Source organism: Anolis carolinensis, chromosome 1 (genome assembly GCF_035594765.1).
Source record: "Anolis carolinensis isolate JA03-04 chromosome 1, rAnoCar3.1.pri, whole genome shotgun sequence".
Taxonomy (NCBI): domain Eukaryota; kingdom Metazoa; phylum Chordata; class Lepidosauria; order Squamata; family Dactyloidae; genus Anolis; species Anolis carolinensis.
The window spans coordinates 81,220,289-81,243,549 of record NC_085841.1 but is presented as its reverse complement, the minus strand read 5'-3'; the positions used below and the strand labels follow the sequence as shown (position 1 = coordinate 81,243,549).

General features: G+C 41.6%; 1 protein-coding gene across 2 annotated transcripts in view; it reads left to right on the top strand.

Moving 5' to 3' along the window:
* Positions 1–23,261, top strand: part of vta1 (vesicle trafficking 1) — a 55,067-nt gene that overhangs the window by 12,499 nt on the left and 19,307 nt on the right. For both annotated transcript variants that reach the window (XM_062977984.1, XM_003215703.4), the window contains exons 2-5: positions 10,379–10,473; positions 15,081–15,208; positions 15,534–15,609; positions 21,636–21,744. In XM_062977984.1, coding sequence (XP_062834054.1) covers positions 10,379–10,473; positions 15,081–15,208; positions 15,534–15,609; positions 21,636–21,744 — 408 coding nt within the window. The remainder of the gene's footprint in view (positions 1–10,378; positions 10,474–15,080; positions 15,209–15,533; positions 15,610–21,635; positions 21,745–23,261) is intronic.

Sequence of the window (23,261 nt, the reverse complement as noted above, 5' to 3'; positions counted from 1 at the left end):
CTGTCGATAACAAGGTAATTTGTAGGTTTCTTATTCAAAGGGTCACCCTAATTCAAAGTTGACATGACAGCAGTTGATAACAATAATGTTCCTTTTGTGGAGTAAAGCTTTAGATTTTCCAGGTGATTGTATGTCCCTCTTTAAGTAATAATCTGCGGACTCTGTTAGTAGCATTATATGTCCTTACTGATTTTGGAAGTATGGCAAGGAGGGTAGAAGAGATAACACATGAAGACAGAAAACGCTTTCCGTTGTATTTTGAAGGGTTGTTCTTGTCAGTTTTACCAATTACATTTCAGACTTACAAAACTTTATAGTAGCATGTGTAACTCATTTCTTCAATTAATTGTCTTGTAAAACAAGCTGCTTCTCTCAGAGAACATCATGTTCTACTGTAGTTCATAGTTCTTAAAGCACATATGTAAATCATTTGACACAGTTTCAAAGTTTGCCTTGTTCCTCAAAAAGAAAATAATTGAGTCCAGTGCAGAGGCTGGCAAATTTGTACCTACATAAAACAGACAGAGTCCAGGGAGTGAATTCCAGTTCTACTCTGAGATCCTTTCAGCACCTTTGAAAGTACATTTAGGTCTGTTTTGAAAGTCTTCCGCTTTTTCAGTATGTATTTTTCAATTATGGTATTATAGAAACCTATTTCATGATTTTGGGCAGGTCACATTGTTTTAGCCTAAGTCTTGCCAAGAAAACACCATGACAGGTTTGCCTTAGGTAAAGGTTAAGGTAAAGATCTTCTCCTGACATTGTCTAGTCGTGTCCGACTTTGGAGGTTAGTGTTCATCTCCATTTCTAAGCCGAAGAGCTGGTGTTGTCCGTAGACTCCTCCAAGGTCATGTGGCCAATATGACTGCATGGAGCGCCGTTACCTTCTTGCCAGAGAGGTACCTATTGATCTACTCACATTTGCATGTTTTCAAACTGCTCAGCTGGCAGAAATTAGGACTAATAGCGGAAACTCACCCCACTCCCCGGATTCAAAGCGCCAACCTTTCGGTCAGCAAGTTCAGCAGCTCAGCGGTTTAATCTGCTGTGCCACCAGGGGCTCCTAAGGTTTGCCTTATAGTTACCAAAAGTCAAAATGACATGAAGGCAAATGGCCATGACAACAAAGTAATCCAAAATGAGCAATGGGTAATGAACAACAACCTGGCTTGGTTGCCAGTAAGATCAAAATAACATTTAGCTCTTAACTAGTTAAAAACAAAAAATAAGGAAGAATCCAGAGTGGCCCATTAGGTACTCATGACTCCCAAATGTGCAAAACATTGTCTTCTACCATATAATCTGCCCTGCATACCTAGGACTTTTTGAGGGCATCTCCTCCAACCTACCAGATCCTGACTGGCAACAGTCACCCAGAGAACTTTTTCATCAGTTGACTATGGCATGACCTTCTGGAAGAGATGTGACAACTAGATAAACTGTCAGAATTTAAGACACAATTGAAGACTCATCTCTTCTGCAAACCTACCCGGTCAATTTAAGTTGTGAATTTTTATCTGCATTTTATCAGTGGATTTTAACTTATATTTTAACTCTGTATATGTTGTTGTATGTCTTTTAATAGGGTTTTAATGAAGAAGCGGGTTATCATCATCATTATGGGACACATTTTGCCATATGTTCAGTTGGGAGGGATGGGCATTTTGACTTAATCAAATGTAGATAGAGAAAAAAATTAAAAGAGTATGTGACAGCCCATGAGAGTCATTGTCACCCCTCTCACTTCATTTGGTTGCCTATTCCTGCTCTAAACAGCAAGTGTTTAGGAGCTAGTCTCTTGTACATAGCAAAGCAGCTGAAATATTTAATTCACAAATTAACATACAAGGTATATATTGCTTACTTCTGAACTTGACCATTTTAATGTACTTTGCAAGTGTTTCTTTCTATGACACTACTGGAACATGGCCCAGGGAAATAGGGTTTAATGACAAGGCTAACAGATCTCATGTGACATTTATTGTTAATATATCAAGCTAAGAAAGGTTTCAGGCTGATGCCATTATATATGTTGTCTGTCTCCAGTACATTAACTACATCATGAATTTGGGATTTGCCAAATATTTTTAAAGCTTTACACTTTACATTGTTCATATGGTTCAACTTTCGCTATGTTTTTTATTTGTAATCGTTTTCAAATCTTGTAAAAATAAAAATGACATTAAGCATTTTTTTAAAAAAAAAATCCCTGGGAACTAGATACTCTGCATCCTCGTAAGTCAAAGTATTCCGACTCTGCGCCCATTCTTCTTCCATAAAGAAAGGCAGATGATGGTCAGAGACACCTGTCTTACTTTACATTTTTTGGATGCCATCCTATTGGCATTTTTGAAAACTTTGCCTGTTTAGGCCTTTAAGTTTTTATTGTCTTGTTCTGAAATTGTCAGTTGTTATGTGATTTGGGAGAATTTTTAATTTATAACATGTTTTGAGATATACAGTTAAATAGCAGCTTATATCATGTACTTTGGTAAATAGAAGCGAAAGCTGATGTTTATGGAATCTTTTAAATTGCATTTTGTGTGAGATGCTACTGTGTGTTCCCATCTTAGTCCTTTGTGATATTGTGTTATATTCAGTCTAATTAAAGATGTTCACGGTATGTGGGAATTAATACTACAGCTCTTTTACTCCTGCCAGGAAATGTGTCTGAGCTTGAGCTTGCTATTAATATTGCCCAAATCATTTTTAATGGATAGTTTGACATATTGGTTTCAAGATTCCTCTGCTTTTGATACGGGAACCACACTCCATAGACTAAAGGGGGATTTCATAAAAGATAGACCTTAACATTAAAATACCTGCAGTTTCAGTTTGTATGCTCAGAGGTGTGACAATATAAAACCATTTAACAAGTACAGTAGAGTCTCACTTATCCAACACTCGCTTATCCAACGTTCTGGATTATCCAACGCATTTTTGTAGTCAATGTTTTCAATATATCGTGATATTTTGGTGCTAAATTCGTAAATACAGTAATTACTACATAGCATTACTGCGTATAGAACTACTTTTTCTGCCAAATTTGTTGTCTAACATGATGTTTTGGTGCTTCATTTGTAAAATCATAACCTAATTTGATGTTTAATAGGCTTTTTCTTAATGCCTCCTTATTATCCAACATATTCGCTTATCCAACATTCTGCCGGCCCGTTTATGTTGGATAAGTGAGACTCTACTGTAGCATATTGTTAAGCTTCTTTCATTTCTTGCTTAATGAATTGCAACCTAAACTGCCAATCTAGTCACTTGCCACCAAAATCGAAGAGTATGGATGAAAGGAAAGGGCTTTTTGGAGAGTCAGTCAGCAGTATGCATGCTTGTTCCTCCTCCCCATTGTGATGAACCATGGGCCTTGTAGTCCTGCTCAGGACATTGTAATTCCTGATGAAGATGAAAACTTGGGTTTTTTACCTTCCCAGTCTGAACTGGATTCCTCTCAGCCAGATCTTTCCCAGGCAGATCTGGGAACCTTACACCTGCAAGAAAGTTGTGCCCCAGAAGTATGTCAAACAACCCCAGAGCCTACTTCTCCCGTGTTCTTGCGCCGGGAGTTTTGTAAACAACAGAGAAGTTTGGATTCAGCTTCGCGCAGGAGTGCGAGGATAGCAGCTAAGAATGTTGCCAATTAACACTGGTTCTCGTGAGAATCTTTAAGGAGTTTAACATCTGGTCTCAGAGTTTAGCTTTCGTTTCTGATTCCCAGAGAACCGCTTTGGTGAGAAAGTTGGACTCTATATAGGTGTTTTGCCCGCGTAGCAACTTCGCGGAGTCAATTCGTCAGCCTACGGAGCGAGTTGTGTCTGGACAGCGCGCTCCGGTTCAAGCCTCGCTCCTGCTCAAGCCTTGCCTTGCTATCCAGCCTTCGCCTTGCTTCCCAGCCTTGTTGATCTACGGACTTTGCCTAGTTTCCCAGGATCAATCCTTGCCTTGTTCCACGGATTTATCAAGTTATTCCACGGACCTTGTTCTTGTTCTTAGTTACCTTGTTCCACGTTCAAGATCAAGTTATTTCCTAGCCACGCTCAAGTTTTATGGACTAAAGGACCTTGTCATCTCCCCTCACTTTGCTTGGCAAAGTGAGTGTTTCGGTTATTGGATTACAACTTTGGACCTTAATATTTCATATTGGACATTATTTCTTTGGACTAATTTTGACCTTTCCTGAAAGGTCTGCTTCTGGACTATCTTTTACATTTGCTTTTACTAACTTTATATATTTCCTTAATAAAGATATTAGATAGATTCTGGCTTCTGCGTATGGTTATTGGTGCTCTGTAGCCTGGGTCGTGACAGTTTGACTCCGCCACCCTAAGCACCAATTAACCTTGGCCAGAATGTCTACCGGAACCGTGCCCGGTGGGCAGCCACTGAGCTACACCATCAGCAAGGACGAAGTGGATCGCATCCGCGACAGACTCAACGCCCAGGATGGAGAAATAAAGGGCTTGCGGGAGCGCGGAATCCGCCTCCCGGCCATGGCGTTGCCTACCAAGTTTACTGGAGAAGCTTCCAAGGTTCATGTTTTCCGTCGCCAATGTCAAGCTTATCTAGAGGCCCGTGATGCCGAGTTTCCCCAAGAAGACATCAAAGTGGCATGGGTTTACAGTCTTCTAGACGGGCCAGCGGCCAACTGGGCGACGGCACTGTTCGACCAAGCCTCTCCACACCTAAGATCAGCGCAACATTTCTTGGACCACCTCAAGGAGACTTGGGGAATCGAGGACAATTTGGAGGCAGCCGGCCACAAACTCCGTCGCCTTTTCCAAGGAGACAGACCTATGTCTCAGTATATAGCCGAGTTCCGAGTGTTGGCCCACAACACCGGCTGGAACGATGTAGCCCTCAGAGGACAATTCCGGGAGGGTCTCAACATTGAAATGCTGGAAGAAATCTCCAAGGTGGATCCTCCCCAGACCCTCGAGACACTCATTGATCAATGTTTACGGGCTGAAGTCATGATTGCCAACAGGAAACAGTGGGTTCGAGGCCAGGGCAGTAGAGCCGGGGCAAAACCCCCCGCTCCCGCCAGCGTTCAGCCACGTCCAGCGTGGAGACCCCCACCGCCAACCCCATACCCCAGAGGAGGCGAGGAGGTGCCGATGCAGTTGGGCAATGTGCGTCCCAGACTAGATGCCGCCGAGAAGGCCCGTCGTCAACGCTTAAACCTCTGTTGGTACTGCGGGAACGGGGGCCACTTCGCCAGAGAGTGCCCAGCCAAGGGGAAGCCTGCCGCCCGGCTTGCGGCGGCGTCCTCCACGGAGACGAAGACGTCTGAGCCGACTGGCACACAGCCGGCGGGGGAAGCCAACGACCGGGTGTAGAGAGGCTCGCCAACCCGGTCAAAAAATCCATTCAAGAGCCGCCAACCGGGGTCCTGTTCCTTCTCGTGGTCACATTATGGTCAGCAAAAAGGGGACCCGTCATGATCCACGCCATGATAGACTCTGGAGCTACCAACAACTTCATTGATAGAGAGTATGCCGACTCTCTGGGATTACAATATCATGATTTCAAGAATGCCCGTGTGGTGCAAGCCATAGACGGCCGCCCCCTCAAGACGGGCCCCGTAAGTCAATGGTCGGAACCCACCAGGATGTGGATAAGAGAACATATGGAAGAGATTTCCTTCTTTGTTACCGAGGTTCCCCATTTCCCTGTGATTTTGGGAATTCCATGGCTGACTCTCCACGACCCTAACATCTCCTGGTCCAACAGAGAACTGCAGTTTGCTTCACCGTACTGCCAAAACCATTGCCTCGTAGCCAAGGTATGCCATGCCACAGACACCGAGCCCATCATCACCTTGCCAAAGAAGTACTCCGAGTATTGGGATGTATTCAATGAGAAAGAAGCCGAGAAATTACCCCCACATAGACCTTATGACTGTGCCATTGACTTGGTGGAGGGGGCCCCGATCCCGCGAGGGCATCTCTACTCCCTGACTGAACCAGAGCAAGAAGCTCTCAGGGAATTCCTAGAGACAAACCTTCGCAAGGGATTCATCAGACCCTCTCAATCCCCAGCCGCCTCTCCAGTGATGTTTGTGAAGAAGAAGTCAGGGGAACTACGATTGGTGGTGGACTACAGAGCATTGAACAATATCACCAAGCGGAACAGCTATCCCCTGCCCTTAATCTCGGATCTACTGGATCGGCTTCGAGGAGCCAAGGTTTACACCAAGCTGGATCTTCGGGGGGCTTACAACTTAGTTCGCATCAGGGAAGGGGACGAGTGGAAGACCGCCTTCCAGACCAAATTCGGATTATTCGAGTCCCGAGTTATGAATTTCGGTTTATGCGGAGCCCCCGCAACGTTCCAGCATTTTGTCAATGACATTTTTCAGGACTATCTGGACAGGTTCTTGATAATCTACCTGGACGATTTTTTGGTGTTTTCTAGATCACAATCAGAACATGAGAACCACGTCAAAATGGTGTTACAACGATTGCGGGATCATGGACTTTATGCCAAACTGGAAAAATGCGCCTTTGATCTACAAGAGGTAGATTTCCTTGGTTACCGCATCTCGCCTTTAGGGCTCTCCATGGATCCAACCAAGGTTTCAGCAGTATTGGACTGGCGGGCGCCAACTAACAAGAAAGAGGTGCAGCGTTTCTTGGGGTTCGCGAATTATTACCGCAAGTTCATTCCAGATTTTGCCCACTGGTCTGACCCAATCACTAGCTGCATCCGTGGAAAACAGCCCTTCCGCTGGACTGATCAAGCAGAGAAAGGGTTCCAGCAACTAAAGAAATTATTCACGTCCCAGCCAATTCTACAGCACCCAGATCCTGGAACCCCTTTTGTTGTGCAAGCGGACGCCTCGGATGTGGCAATTGGGGCTGTACTCTTACAACCGGTGGGAGACCACCTTCATCCCTGTGCCTTTTACTCCCGTCAACTAACCACACCAGAGAAAAATTATACCATTTGGGAAAAAGAACTACTGGCCATAAAGGCAGCTTTTGAAACTTGGAGACATTGGCTAGAAGGGGCCAAATTTCCCATTGAAGTCCACACTGATCATCGTAATCTAGAACACCTAAGAACTGCCCGCAAACTAAACCAGAGGCAGCAACGTTGGGCTTTATTCTTTGAACGTTTCAACTTCCAGATCCATTACGTGACCCCAGCCCAAACCAAGCAAGCAGACGCCCTGTCACGTAAACCGGAATACGCTGCAGGACGCAAGGAGACCTCTGAATCCCAACTGCTACAACCCGAGAACTTTGCCACGCTCACGGTGGGGAACACCAAATCCATTCCCATTGGTTCAACTTCCCCTACTCCAGGACCCATCTGTGCTCAAGAAATCAGGGCTAGTCAGCAAGCAGATGCCTGGGCGCAGGACCAACTTCGCCAAGGTCTGCATTTTCCCTTTTCGCTTAAAGATGGGCTGCTCTGCTATAGAAATCATGTTTATATCCCACCCGGACCGGGCAGGGAAAAAGCGCTTCGCCTGTGTCATGACTGCAAACCAGCAGGACACTTCGGACTATTTAAAACTATGCATTTGATCCTAAGGGATTTTTGGTGGCCCAAGATCCGCAAGGATGTAGAAAAATATGTCAACACCTGCCCAGTATGCCAGCGCTCCAAGATACGAAGGGAAAAGCCCTCAGGGCTTTTACACCCCCTTCCTACCCCATCTCGCCCATGGGAAATAATTTCCGCGGATTTCATCACTGACCTACCACCTTCCTGTGGATTCACCACGATCTTAGTGGTGGTGGACCTTTTCACCAAGTTAGCCCATTTCATTCCCTGCGAAGGCCTCCCCACGGCCAAAGAAACTGCGGATCTATTTCTTCAGCATGTTTTCAGACTACATGGATTGCCCAAGAGTTTAGTCACAGACCGTGGATCTCAATTCACCTCTCGTTTTTGGAAGGCACTACAAAAACTACTGGGCATAGACTCTCGCTTATCTTCAGCTCATCATCCCCAAACAGATGGGCAAACGGAGCGCACCAATGCCACTTTGGAACAGTATCTTCGCTGTTATGTAAACTACCAACAGGACAATTGGGCTTCTCTGTTACCACTGTCTGAGTTTGCCTACAATAATGGAGTTCAAGCTTCTACAAAAGAAACGCCGTTCTTTGCAAACTACGGCTTCCATCCACGTTTCTTTCCCCCTGTCATTGAAACTTCAGAAGTTCCCGCAGCAGAGGATTGGCTGCAGGAACTCACAGCGGTGCAACAACTTTTGCTCCAGCAACTGGACCAAGCCAAAGAGGACTATAAACGCCACGCTGACAAACACCGCCAGCCGGGCCCTGAAATCAAGGTAGGAGATCGGGTTTTTCTGTCCACTCGCTTTCTGCCCTCCCACCGCCCTTGCCGGAAGTTAGATGCCCGTTTCATCGGCCCCTATCCAGTGGTGGCGCAATTAAACCCCGTGACTTTCAAACTCCAACTTCCGCGTTCAATGCGCATCCACCCAGTGTTTCACCGTTCCCTGCTCCTTCCGGCGGATGGTGTGCGTCCTGATACAGACCAACCGGCCCCCCCTCCTGTTTTGATGAATGGGGAGGAGGAGTTCGAGGTTGAGGACATTTTGGATTCTCGCTTTCATCGCCGCCGCCTACAATATCTCATTGACTGGGTGGGTTTTGGGCCTGAGGAACGCTCTTGGGAAGACGCCTCCACAGTCCATGCTCCTGATCTAACCCGTCGCTTTCATCTGACCTATCCCAACAAACCGCGACCTCGCGCCTCGGGGAGAGGGCCCCAGTTTGGGAGGGGCCTTGAGGAGGGGGATAGTGTGATGAACCATGGGCCTTGTAGTCCTGCTCAGGACATTGTAATTCCTGATGAAGATGAAAACTTGGGTTTTTTACCTTCCCAGTCTGAACTGGATTCCTCTCAGCCAGATCTTTCCCAGGCAGATCTGGGAACCTTACACCTGCAAGAAAGTTGTGCCCCAGAAGTATGTCAAACAACCCCAGAGCCTACTTCTCCCGTGTTCTTGCGCCGGGAGTTTTGTAAACAACAGAGAAGTTTGGATTCAGCTTCGCGCAGGAGTGCGAGGATAGCAGCTAAGAATGTTGCCAATTAACACTGGTTCTCGTGAGAATCTTTAAGGAGTTTAACATCTGGTCTCAGAGTTTAGCTTTCGTTTCTGATTCCCAGAGAACCGCTTTGGTGAGAAAGTTGGACTCTATATAGGTGTTTTGCCCGCGTAGCAACTTCGCGGAGTCAATTCGTCAGCCTACGGAGCGAGTTGTGTCTGGACAGCGCGCTCCGGTTCAAGCCTCGCTCCTGCTCAAGCCTTGCCTTGCTATCCAGCCTTCGCCTTGCTTCCCAGCCTTGTTGATCTACGGACTTTGCCTAGTTTCCCAGGATCAATCCTTGCCTTGTTCCACGGATTTATCAAGTTATTCCACGGACCTTGTTCTTGTTCTTAGTTACCTTGTTCCACGTTCAAGATCAAGTTATTTCCTAGCCACGCTCAAGTTTTATGGACTAAAGGACCTTGTCATCTCCCCTCACTTTGCTTGGCAAAGTGAGTGTTTCGGTTATTGGATTACAACTTTGGACCTTAATATTTCATATTGGACATTATTTCTTTGGACTAATTTTGACCTTTCCTGAAAGGTCTGCTTCTGGACTATCTTTTACATTTGCTTTTACTAACTTTATATATTTCCTTAATAAAGATATTAGATAGATTCTGGCTTCTGCGTATGGTTATTGGTGCTCTGTAGCCTGGGTCGTGACACCCATTTATTTACCAGTTATGGAATGATTCTTCATTCTGTTCCTTATCCTTTTCAAGATTTTTCAAGATGAAACCTTCCAGGAATTTAGCCATTCATAAATCTTAAATACTTTCTGTTGATGTCTTCTTGTAGTAGCTCAACCTGAACACTTCCACTTGAATTTTGATTTGTCTGTTTGATACAGCAGTCTATTAAACAAGAGTCCCAAACTGCTTTGAAGGCCCATCAACTTCCAAAAGCTTACCATATCACATGGTGGGAGATAGGGATAAGACTTTTTTTGTTCAGAAATATGGATTCAGAATTTCTTGGATATGTAGAACTATATTTGCACAGTTCTTTTATCCTAGGCCAGGCATGAGCAGACCTTGGCCCTCCAGGTGTTTTGGACTTCAACTCCTACAATTCTTAAAAATCAGTAGGTTGTTAGGAATTGTGGGAGTTGAAGTCCAAAAAGCCTGAAGAGCTGAACTTTGCCCATGCCTGTTCTAGGGTCAACTTTTTGTATGCCTCTGTTACAAGAAACATAATGGTGATGTGGTATTAATCTAGTTTTTAAGAAACCCCAATGTGGCATAAAGGAGATTGTATTTTTATATACCATCCTCACTGAGTCTCATTTCTTACAGGCCGTTTGTATGCCATGCAGACAGGTATGAAGATTGATAGTAAAAATCCAGAATGCCGCAAATTTTTATGCAAACTCATGGATCAACTTGAGGCTGTAAGTCTATCTGCTATGTCTATAATTGTTGGTATTTGGTTATAGAAACATAGAGGAAAATTCCCTTGTGTTTGGTCTTTCATAAGGATGACTGTAAGATTGTTTCTGGTGCTATTAACTATTTATTTCATTATATTTTACTCTGTGGCATTTATCTGTGCAGGATTCCCAGATTGGTTCACAGGGAGAGAGAAACTCATAGTAAGGGAAAGAAAGAAAGTAAGGGAAAGAAAGGGAAACATCCAGCATACTCCTCTTTGTTTTGTTTTGTTTTACATGAAATGTTTCTCTTTTGCTTCCCTGCTCAGTTGTCTTAGGTAATGTACAGGAGGTAAACATATTTAAAACATTGAATTCACAAATAAAGTCACTTTTAAGGAGACAAAAACAATGTCTCAAATATCTGATAAAGTAGACTTATGCTGCCAACTTTATTCTTTTAGTTAATCTTTAAGCTTTTGCATATTTATGTTCCACACTAACATGACTATGTCATGGAATTCTACAAACAATTAAAATAATTGTAGCTCCCCTACCTCCATCCCACCCCAGTTTTAAAAATCAAAGTTCATGCAAAATAATTACACTGGCAACCTGAAAAGGATGTAGCCAGTCTGACTTCCTTTGGGAGGGAGTTTCATAGTCTGTATGCTTCTGCAGAAAAGTCATTTCATTTGTTGCATATCCTATCACAGGGTGATAGGACATGCAACATGGCCTCTGCTGTATGGATGTTAAATTTCAGGCAGGCATTTGTATGTCAATAACAGATTAATCCGAAATTGAATGCAAGAACAAACTGCAAGATAGTGCAGTTTGTGCAAGACCAGATGATATATATGGCCTTTAATCATTATAAACATTGCAGCTACAATGTTTTATAGTAGCTGTAAGTTCTGAACAATTTTCAAGGATAGCTTCTTAAAGAGTATACAGTATTACAGTACAGATAATGCAAACCACTGTGGCTGGATCTGCTCTGCCTAGGAAAGAAAACAAGTGGGCAAGGATATTCCCTGGCATGATAGTAATCTAGCTTTAGTAATTTAGTAATTTTGCTGGATCTAAGAGCAACCCCAAGCTACACATTTGATCTCTCAACAGGAGTACAGTCCCACCTGGTACAGGTATAACAGAACATTTATCTTGTTAGCATCAAGTCCCAGTTATTTACCCAGGCCCCATCCTTCATTCCATCCAGACAGAGATAGAGGACTTCAATAACCTCATTTTCTCAGTTACAAAAGAGAGACAGAGCTGTGCTTCATCAGTATACTAATGATACCCGAGAATCCAGTAAAACCTCCCCATCTTTTTTATTATTTGACGTTAAAAGGTGTTTTACATGATCCAGGAAGCATGTGGGCCAATGATGACATGTCTCCCAATACGTTTTAGGTCTGTCTTGTTAAGCAAAGAAATGGGAGAGTGGAGACAGCCTCCCTGAACTGAATCCCTATCTGATATAAACCACATCAGTGTTACAGATAACTGGTCTGTAAATTTAGTCAATATTATTGGTGTTAGAAAATAACTACCATCCCCATGTTTTAAAATAATAATAATAAAACTGTATTTATATACCGCCCTATCTCCTCAAGGGACTCAGGGCTGTTTCCAATATAACAGAACCCATATAACATCTTAAAACCATACAACAACTACAAGATAATTCAATAGTGAATAAAAGTGCACAAGACATACAAATCAGTCAGTTAACAAAGACTTAAAAACTAATGACAGAATACTCCATCAATGAAGCAAGATACAGTGACCAGGATTCAATGTTGGGGTGGCCAGCTATAAGGTGCTAGGCATGTCAGGTGCCACAGTACAGCAAGGAAGTGGGCAAAGTGCTGAGTGGGAATATAGCTGGGAGGGCCAAGGATTAGCCCTGCTCAAAGATCTGCAGAAACCACCAGGTTTTCAGATCCTCGCGAAAAGAGGATAGGGAGGGTGCTTGTCTGATCTCTCTGGGAAGGGCATTCAAGAGCCAGGAGGCCTCCACCAAGAAGGCCCTCTCCCTCGTCCCCACTAACTGTGCTTGTGACAGCAGTAGGAGTGAGAGGAGGGCCTCCCCGGAAGATCTTAGAGCCCGTACTGGTTCATAGGGGGAGATGCAATCACAGAGATAGGCAGGGCCCGAGCTGTAGTTTTTGGCCATGTAATAAATATAAGGGTAGTCTAATATTCTTTGTGTGTGTGTGTGTGGTAGGGTGAGAGCTGTGTGAGGTTCCCAAACATTTGGAAACTGATTTAAATCACAATTTACTGGTTCAAAAGCCATTGGAAGCAACTGGTAAGCAAATGGCAGCATCTTTCTTAAATCCAGGACTACAAGACGGTTTGAGGAGGGAGGATGCAGATGGAAGGCTAGTTCTGATCTAGTAAACTGAGATTTATTGAACTGAGATTATGTCTTAACTGGGTCTTTGAATGTTCTTCCACTAATAGAAAAGCTTGATTAAATTCCACCTGATGGGACTTACTTCATAATAATTGGATTTAGCATAGGGCTTTGAAAGTGTGTTGCAGGCTTGTATGCTTTCTTTTTTCCATTCTTCTTTGCCTCTACTAGCCATTCATTATCGATACATCTAAACAGCGTATATTTAAGATAAACATTCAACCTGTAGTTTCTATGCCCAATTTATATTAAGGATTGAAAGTGTTTGTAACAATATTCTGTAGGCTTCTCAAGAAAACCATAGATGGGGACAAAATGGACAGCGATGATATGAGAATGACAGGATTACATTGTGCTATGTTTTAAACTATTGTACTCAAAGAAATATCAGAATATCACCTGAACTGAATCCCTTTCTGATGTAACTGCATCAGTGTTACAGATATCCGGCCTGTAAATTTAGTTAATATTATTGGTATTAGAAAATAGACTGCCATCCCCATATTTTCTGTAGTTTTTGGCCACATAAATTTAAGTTTAGTCTAATATCCTTTGTTTTTATTTTGTAAAGCTACACTAGGATTTCCCTAAATGCCAACAGTAAGTCTATTCAGGTGCCTTATACCCACCTGTTGTAACTGTAACAGTGTTATTTACTTTACTGATTTTATTAGGAAACCTGAGGCTTCTTGTGCTCTGTAACATCTTTGAAAAGAGGTCTTTCAGTTGCAATAGGCTGCTTGACTAAGCATTCCAGTAAATTTTCAGGTCACTGATGCAGTTAGGTTGAACAGGAGGTTTTAATTTCATTAGTTCCTTCTTTATGTTAAATGCTACAAGTGCCTTCACAGGAGGAAACTATAGCTCTACTGTCTGTTATTGCCCAGAAAAGATGTTTTAAGTTAGACAATATTAAGTCTTTATATAGATGTGTCCCAGAACATCTATAAATTTAGACTGACTCAAGCTGAGTAGTAACATAATATGTTATGGTTGTTGGGAAATTATTAATGTTGCTGTTCACCTTTTTAAGGGAATGTTCCTAATCTTAGAGTAAACAAAATAAAAATACCAAAAAGTTGTTTTTTTATTAATAAAATGGTGAACAGTGCACAATCATTTCTACTTCACTCCTTTTGTTCTTCTACATTACAGGTCCATTTTCTGACAAACATTCCCAGAACTATCCGTGAGATAGATAGATAGATAGATAGATAGATAGATAGATAGATAGATAGATGTTATTTTGGTTCATTTGCTCACTTGAATTAATATGGCATGAGAGTACCACCATATGCTTCTTTATAAAAGCAAACAAAGTGTAACAGAAAATTACTGATTGCTGAGGAAATAATTTCATCCTAATTATGTATAAATATACATTAGATAAAATTAAGTGTATTTGTTGAATTTCAGGATCTCTCTAAAAGAGATTTGGAGAGGAGAACATGTGAAATTTCCCATATAGTTTACAGCTTTAGCACTTGATAGTGTTGATGATTTACACAGTGTATTGCACTTAAATTGTTACATCCAAGGCCAAAGTGCTGATACTTAGATAAAGCTGCTCAGATAATGTCACAATCCCAGCTAGACTGTGTAAGAAGGCAAGGGGGCCAGTTTCAGGAATATTTTACTTTAACAAACAATGAATAGGAACTCCCCAAAAAGAACAAAGTCATATTTTCATTATATTCCATTCTTATAACATGAGCAATAACAGAAGCACCACAACCAACAGCTGAAAGGACCGAATAGGAGAATGCCATTCTTTTTATCTCTCTGTCTCAGCATACAAATGCGCAGGAACTGGGTTGTTGTATGTCTTTCGGGCTGTGTGGCCATGTTCCAGAAGCATTCTCTCCTGACGTTTCGCCCACATCTATGGCAGGCATCCTCAGAGGTTGTGAGGTACCTCACAACCTCTGAGGATGCCTGCCATAGATGTGGGCGAAACGTCAGGAGAGAATGCTTCTGGAACATGGCCACACAGCCCGAAAGACATACAACAACCCTGTGATCCCGGCCATGAAAGCCTTCGACAACACATTGTGCAGGAACTGTTTTGAACATGGGAGGTTCTTTGGCCCTGTAGGCCACATCAAGCAATAGGCCTGAGAAATAGAAATCTGAGATATGTCCTTACTGCTCATTATGTGGATAAATGTAAATTATCTCTTTCATCTCTGTATTTTCTCAGATGAAGAAGCAGCTGGGTGATAACGAGGCTGTTACTCAGGAAATAGTTGGCTGTGCCCATGTGGAGAATTATGCATTGAAAATGTTTCTTTATGCAGATAATGAAGATCGAGCTGGGCGGTTTCACAAGTAAGTGGCATAATAAAGGCAATTCATACAGGAACTCATAATTGTGATAAATTTGGAATCAAAACTGGGTAATTCTACAAATATAATCAGAACAATTTAGCAACCTACTCTCATACACTTACGTAATACAGAAATTACTTCTTGCAAGCTACTGGTGTGAACAACCACAACTTTGTACTTGAGGCAGAGATATCCTTAGGTAGCCATCTCTTGTTCTCTTCAGCTTGTGTGGGAGTGTGAAAGTTACTCAATTTAATATTCATTTGCTTGCAGTAGTGTATTTTTTTAACCATTTGAGAAGTTAAAATATTTTTCCTCTCTCCAGAAACATGATTAAGTCTTTTTATACTGCAAGTCTTCTAATAGATGTCCTGACAGTGTTTGGAGAACTAACAGATGAGGTAAGTCGCACAGTTAAGTAATATGTGTCATTAACAGCACAACACAGAGAAACAGATTTTTGTCTCTAACTTTGCTAAAGTTAGAGATGACTAAATCTCATTAAAAACAATGAGGTTTCTTTCTTACTTAGGCGATCCCTCGTAGTTCGAGGATGATAGTCCTCCGTTTCTGTTGTCTTGCGGATGGATCCGTAGATGGCTGAAGAGGCATATTCTTGATCTGCATGTTCTCCCGCAGTGAGGACATCTGTTTCCAGGTGGAAGGCGGTCTCGGTCAGAGTTGGCTTGATGGGCCTTCCTCTTGGCACATTTCTCCCTTAGGCCCTCCATTTGTGCCTCTTCGAACTCTGCAGCACTGCTGGTCACAGCTGACCTCCAATTAGAGCGCTCAAGGGCAAGGGCTTCCCAGTTCTCAGTGTCTATGCCACAGTTTTTAAGGTTGGCTTTAAGCCCATCTTTTAATCTCTTTTCCTGCCCACCAACATTATGTTTCCTGTTCTTGAGTTGGGAGTAGACCGTCTGTAGACCGTCCACGTTTCGCAGGCGTAGAGCAGGGCTGGGAGGACAATGGCTTTATAAACAAGCACCTTGGTATCTCTACGGATGTCTCAATCATCAAACACTCTCTGCTTCATTCAGAAGAATGCTGCACTTGCAGAGCTCAGGCAGTGTTGTATTTCAGTGTCGATGTTGACTTTTGTGGAGAGGTGGCTGCCAAGGTAGCGGAAATGGTCAACGTTTTCTAATGTGACACCATTAAGCTGTATTCCTGGCATTGCAGAGGGATTGACTGGTGCCTGTTGGAAGAGCACTTTGGTTTTCTCGATATTCAGTGAGAGGCTGAGTGTCTCGTATGCTTCTGCGAAGGTGTTTACAGTGGCTTGTAGGTCTTTTTCTGAATGCGCACAGACCACGTTGTCATTAGCATATTGGAGTTCTATAACATGTTGTGACCTTAGTTTTGGCTTTCAGTCTGCTGAGGTTAAATAGCTTGCCATCTGTCCGATAGATTATTTCCACTCCGGTGGGAAGCTTCCCATCAACAAGGTGAAGTATCATAGCGATGAAGATGGAAAATAATGTAGGGGCAATAACACATCCCTGCTTGACACCTGATTCCACCTTAAATGGGTCACTTTGGGAGCCGTTGCTGTCCAAGACTGTTGCCATCATGTCATCATGGAGGAGCCGAAGGATGTTCAAAAATTTGTCAGGGCACCCGATTTTTTGGAGGATGGTCCAGGGAGCGCTGCGATTCATTGTGTCGAATGCCTTTGTAAGGTCAATGAATGCCATGTACAGAGGTTGGTTTTGTTCCCTGAATTTTTCTTGGAGCTGTCAAGGGGTGAAGATCATGTCCACTGTTCCTCTGGAGGGGCGGAAGCCATTCTGGGATTCTGGGAGGGTGTCTTCTGAAACAGGGAGAAGGAGGTTTGCAAGGATTCTTGTGAGAATTTTCCCAGCGGAGGTTTGAAGGGAGATACCGCGATAGTTCCCGCAGTCTGTTCTATCCCCTTTCTTGAAAAGGGTGATGATGGTGGCATCCTTGAAGTCTGCTGGGATTTTCTCGGTCACCCACACATTTTAAATGAGCTGGTGGAGTTGCTGTATCAAATCAGGTCTACCCTCTTTGAAGATTTCAGCAGGGATCCCATCAGGTCTGCTGGCTTTGTTGTTTTTTTTGTTGGCTGATGGCATTGCTGACTTCTTCCAAACTAGGCAGTGCTGCAAGCTCATCCCTGGTTTGTTGTTGCGGGATTTGTGAGAGGGCCTTTTCGGCCACATTGGAGCTGCAATTCAACAGGTTCTGGTAATGCTCTTTCCAACGTAGTGCAATTGATGTTTTGTCTTTCAGAAGTTTGGTTCCATTTTTTGAGCATAGAGGCTGTATGCCATGGTTTCTTGGTCCATAAATTATCTTTGTGGCTTTGAAAAATCTCTGAGCATCATGGGTGTCTGCAAAGTGTTGGATTTCTTCAGCCTTCTTTGTCCACCAGATGTTCTTGAGTTCTCTGGTCCTTCTTTAGATCTCAGCTTTTGCACTGGCATAGATCTTTTTCTTGGCAGCACAATTGGGGTCCCTCTGCCATGTATGGAAGGCTTTCCTTTTATTATCAATTAGCTGTTGGATCTCTTTGTTGTTATCGTCAAACCAGTCTTGATGTTTCTTAGTTTGGTATCCAATGGTTTCTTTGCAGGCTGTGATGATGGAGGTCTTCAGTTTGTTCCAATGTTCCTCAACATTTTCAGGGTGTTCTGTGGGTAGATGATCCTTGAGTGTTGTTTGGAGAAGGGCTCGTTTGGAGGGCTCCTGAAGGGCTTGGGTGTTCATTTTGCGCCTTATTTTTCTTCCTTGGAGTCTGCGTTTGGGGACGATCTTGATAGCCATCGTGGATCAAATTAACCTGTGGTCTGTCCAGCAGTCATCAGCACCTATCATGGCTCTTGTGAGAAGCACATTGTGGCGGTCTCTGGCACGTGTAATTACATAGTCCAAGAGGTTCCAATGCTTTGACCGGGGGTGCTTCCATGAGATCTTGAGCTTGTTTTCCTGGCGGAAAAGCGTGTTGGTGCTGACAAGCTTGTGCTCTCCGCATTTGGTGAGAAGTAAGATGCCATTCGAGTTGCTGTTTCTGACCCCGTCTTTTCCTATGATCCCTGGCCACAGGTCAGAGTCCCGTCCGACTCTTGCATTAAAGTCCCCCAGGACGATGATGTTGTCCTCCTTAGGTATCTCCGATAGGACGGTGTCCAGCTGACAATACATTTTTTCCTTGATGTCTTCGTCAGCATCTAGTATTGGTGCATAGGCACATATGATGGTTGCCTGTTGGTTTTTGGCAAGGTTAATTCGGAGGGTTGAGAGTCATTCATTGATGCCAGTGGGTGCTTCAGTCAGGTGCTTCACCAGGTCATTTCTAATAGCAAAGCCAACTCCGTGTATTCTTCGCTCTTCTTCAGGCAGTCCCTTCCAGAAGAAGGTGTAGCCTCCTTTTTCTTCCTTCAGATTGGGTTTCTATTAGCTATGAAATAACATGTTCTATTGTGTCAATTAGATTTTGGTCACAAGTTCGTAACAGTCATTATACATTACAAACCTTGAATGCTGAAATCCATAGCTAATGTACCTCAGGTTCAGGCAGTTAAGTGTATTTTTGGACAAGAGATTTTAAGATTATAAAATGTTTGAAAAACAAACCCTACCTTTTTACATGATGAAGGGGTGAAACTTGCTACATGCATTTTTGGATCCTGGCATAATATTTTCTTCACATAATAGAAACAGCTGCTTTGTTATACTAGTTATAAGCCATTATAGTAGTATTAGGGTGGGCATCTATGAAAGTGGTCTTATTAGTTGGTGACAAAAATTACAATCCCAGATGCTGCACACTTATTTTAATGACTTCTGTATTTACAACCACAAATAGCATTGATTTTAACAAGCTGGATGTTTAGGTGTTTTATAACAAAGCTTGATTAATATTACATTTCTTTGGGAACTGTATTATACAACTCCAGAAATTTCTGTATAAAGAGTAGCCCCAAAGGAAGGCTAACTTCATTAGTAGCTGAAACACATAATGCTTAATATTATCCTTTACATATGTGAGGAAGTGTCGTGGAAGTAGAATTAGCTTCTTCAGCCCACTGGACCACAAAGAAATAAGGCATTGTAGTCTCCTTCAAAGGTATCCTGTGATGTATGATCATGATATATGGTTCAGGAGTGGGTCCAATATTTAACTGGGATTAACATCCCAGCCAGAATGATAAGTATATGTAAAGACAAACCAGTAATACAAAATGACAGATCCATTTGTGCAAAGAGTAGGACCAAACAGAGGACTATGTGCTTCTGCTGTCTAATTCTTAATATATTTGCACCAACAAGACAATCTGAATAAAATATTGAGATAGGAAGGTGAGTACTGCTACATACTTCTGATCTCCGTTTAAAAAACAGAAACACAAAATCATTTTTTCTGCAGAAGATAAGATTCTAATTATAATAAACAGTTATGGGATACATGATTTTAAAAGAAAAATATTGTGACACATTATTTAGTTGCATAAATCCAGAGCTTATGCCAGAAGTTGGTTCCTTTTATTGCATTTGTATGACACTGGGTCTAGTTCCTGGGAAATTCTGTTTGACATGCAACATCAAAGCAACTCTAACGAACTTTGATAAACCCTTATTTAGGTGCTTATAGTGATGTTTCATGGTCACCTTGTGCCAGATGGTAGCTTGTATTGATGAAAGGGTCTAGAGATCCAGGGAAAGCAAGGCAGATCGAATCTATTTATATAAGGATGGCAGCCATGTCAGATAACACAAAACTTTCCTGAGTAGCCACATAGTGGTTTTGCTGGACAATCCCAATAATAATAAATGAGGGCATGGTGAATTACTTGTAGTTTGTGCCAATTTAGTGACATGCCCCTGCTTTTGTCAAAGTATAGAGTAAATACTGTTTAAGCAACTCCCCATACATGTTTCTTATTTAAACAAAGGCTCATTATTTTGGCTGAACAGGGTTAGAGTTAGCTATACCTCTTAAAAGTAAAAATGGAACCCATCATAAAGACTACACTAAAATAACAATGTATGCCAAGTCTACCATGATTTTCCCATGCAGACATATGTTCTGCAGAAGGTTTAGTCTGGAACATGCTGGATCAGATAAATTCTAAACAAGATGTTCCATTTTCTGGCATCTCCCCTTTGGAAAATAAAGTTGAAGAAATGGTGCAAAATGAACAAAATTAGAGACCCAAATGGAAAAGAATGCCAGAAATGTTGAAAGCCTTAGGCAGAAATAATAAAAATCATTCAATTGGTGTAGGCGAACTCCAAAGCTAGTCAAAGAGACCTCTGGAATGCCTGTAAAGTTAGTGAAACCCATGTTAAAGTAATTCATATCCCAGAAGCAGGATGCATGAATTCAATTTATGAATAAAGCCTACATCTCTGAGACTGAACTGCATATTTTAATGAATATACTTAAAGTATATTGACAAAAATAGCACATAGAAATTTAAAATATTAGCATTACTATATTATAATCACTTCCTACTAGAGAAAAGAACAGTTTAGCAAGCTTCTTTCTTACACTTTCCAGATAATTTATAGTGTTCTATTAGAATATTCAAAAATCAGAGCTGTTCAGAAAATATATACAAACACATTAATCCCTTGATCCGGCGACTTTCTAATTCTCATTAAGAGGCAAATTTGTGATCCTCCCTCCCAGTCACCACAAATGTTCCAAGGAGCAAATAACCCAGTATCCATAAGAAATAGATTGTGCCCCTGTTATTGTCACTGTTTCCTGTTAACATTTATCTAGGAAACAACCACCTTGTAAATAGTAAAAAAAAAAAAAAAAACCTCTGAAGCTTGCATATTGTTCATTGCAGCATAACAGCAAGAGCCAAGGAAGGAAAGAGAGAAAAGCATCACAAATGTAGTCTGTTATCCAACAACTCTTGATTGTGAGCACATTATAAGCCTGTAGTGCTGGAAAACAAACTTGAACTCAAAGACTTGTGAATTGCCATGGTAGGATTAAAAATTGTCAGGAAAGGAATATCTGGACCTCATTCTAATATTCCTTTATCACGATTATACACATACCTTCTTTCTCTATTAAAAAACCATACAGATATCAGTTAAGAACTTCTTCCAAATACATTGTTATTCAAAAATGTGTGGATTCTGCCAAGTGCCAGAAGAAAGAGGCTGGTGGAAAAGGCTTCCACTCCCTTCTTCCCCTGAGGAAGGAAAAGTAACTGAAAATCAACACATCATTGGGAAACCAAACCCAGCAGATACCAAAGGACAACTGTAATGCCAATATACAGAAACAGAGGACTAGCAAACTAGTATAAAAGTGTGAATAATTATAATTTAAGCATTCCTTGCCTTTATGTACTTTTCATTTGCAGCCTAAGCAATTAAAGATTTTAACTATACATTTTCGTATTTTTAACTATACATTTTATCTTTTTTTTTTTTTTAGAATATTCAGCACAGAAAATATGCAAGATGGAAGGCAGCTTATATTCATAACTGTCTAAAAAATGGAGAGACTCCACAGTCTGGACCTATTGGATTGGAAGGAGAATTTTGTAATCCCTTTTTCCCCTTCAAATGTTACATATATTTTTGGGTTAGATTCAGAGTTCCCTTGAGCAGACTTCCATTCACAGAACCACTCCTGCAGAAAGAATGAAGTAGAAGCAATTTTCATTAATTTACCCTCCTTCCTCTCCTTCTTGGTGCTCCCTAAAATAGCTGTTATATTAGAGCTCCAGAACAGTGTGGGAGGCGATGCTCTAGGAGAAGCAAAATCAGTAAAAATTCTTCTACCTGTCCCCACCCAAATGTTTCTAACTGAGAGGGAGCCATCATTTGTGGGCTAACATGACAAATAACTGGTAATATGGGGTGAAATGTGCAAGCATGTTATCTGTTGTCCACATAATTTTTGTTTGACTCTTTTTTTGTAAAAGTACCCTTTCATACTCCTGTCAGACAAAGGGAATAGCTCCTTTTTTGTGGAATACTATGAGCTAGTTATCTATAGGAGATGCAGAAACATGCAAATGTGCCTTAAATAAATTGCCAGAGTAACTTTACATTACCTGGAAACTGAAACACTTTCAAGGCTTTGTCTTCAATGACGATACTTGCTGCTATTACAGCCTACAGCAATCTTTGCCTTGAGGTTACCCATGTCTTTTACAGACTCCTGCCAGTGTCTGTATTATGAAAGTTAAATTCACAGCTCCCACTGTGAGAGTTCTATGAAGCCTCTTTTGTGCCTGAAATATTCTATCCTCTTCCCTAAATTATTAGCTAGTTTGTTTGCTTGTAAAGTGTACCTTTCCTATGCCTGAGAGATATAAAAAGAAAGATACTGTCAGTATTTTATGCAGTCAGCTAATGTAAAATTAACCAGTCTCCATTTTTTATTACTATGGACAGAGAACTCAGAAGTGCTCATATGAATTAAAAACAGTGGTAGCATTTCTCTTTTGATCAGTTTTGTTCCATGGCCAATACTAAGCTATAAGAAAGTGAGTTTCATTCTTTTTCAGTACGGGCCTTGCAAGAGAAGGAAAAAATGAGCAAGCAGAAAGGAATGGGGGAAGTCCTCCAGTAGACTTAAACAATGCTGCTTTTCTTTCTCAACTGCACAAAGCAAGAATTATGAAACTTTTGGGGATATTTTGGAATACTAATACATTTCTATATGATCTCTGGCACTGCAAGACCCTAAAAGTTGCAGTTTATGTGTCACATATAATACAACTTTTAAAGAACATTTTACTGAATATTCTAAATATCAATCCTTTCTTTTAGATGGGTTCTCAATCTGATCCAAACAGATAGTTTAAAAAAAGAAAGAAATCTAGCTTGCATGTGCCTCAAGTTAATACAAGACAAAAATAATACTAGTTCAGTAATATATTTTTAAAAATAAAATGTTATAAAATTGTTTTCTAGCAAATTTAAGTGGTTCATAAATATTTTTGAAAAAGAAGGAAAATCAAGTGTCCCTAGCTAAAATAATTGAAGTGATGACCAAAGAACAGTTTCTATCATTAACAAGGGTGGCCGATACAGAAATCCTCTCTTCTGT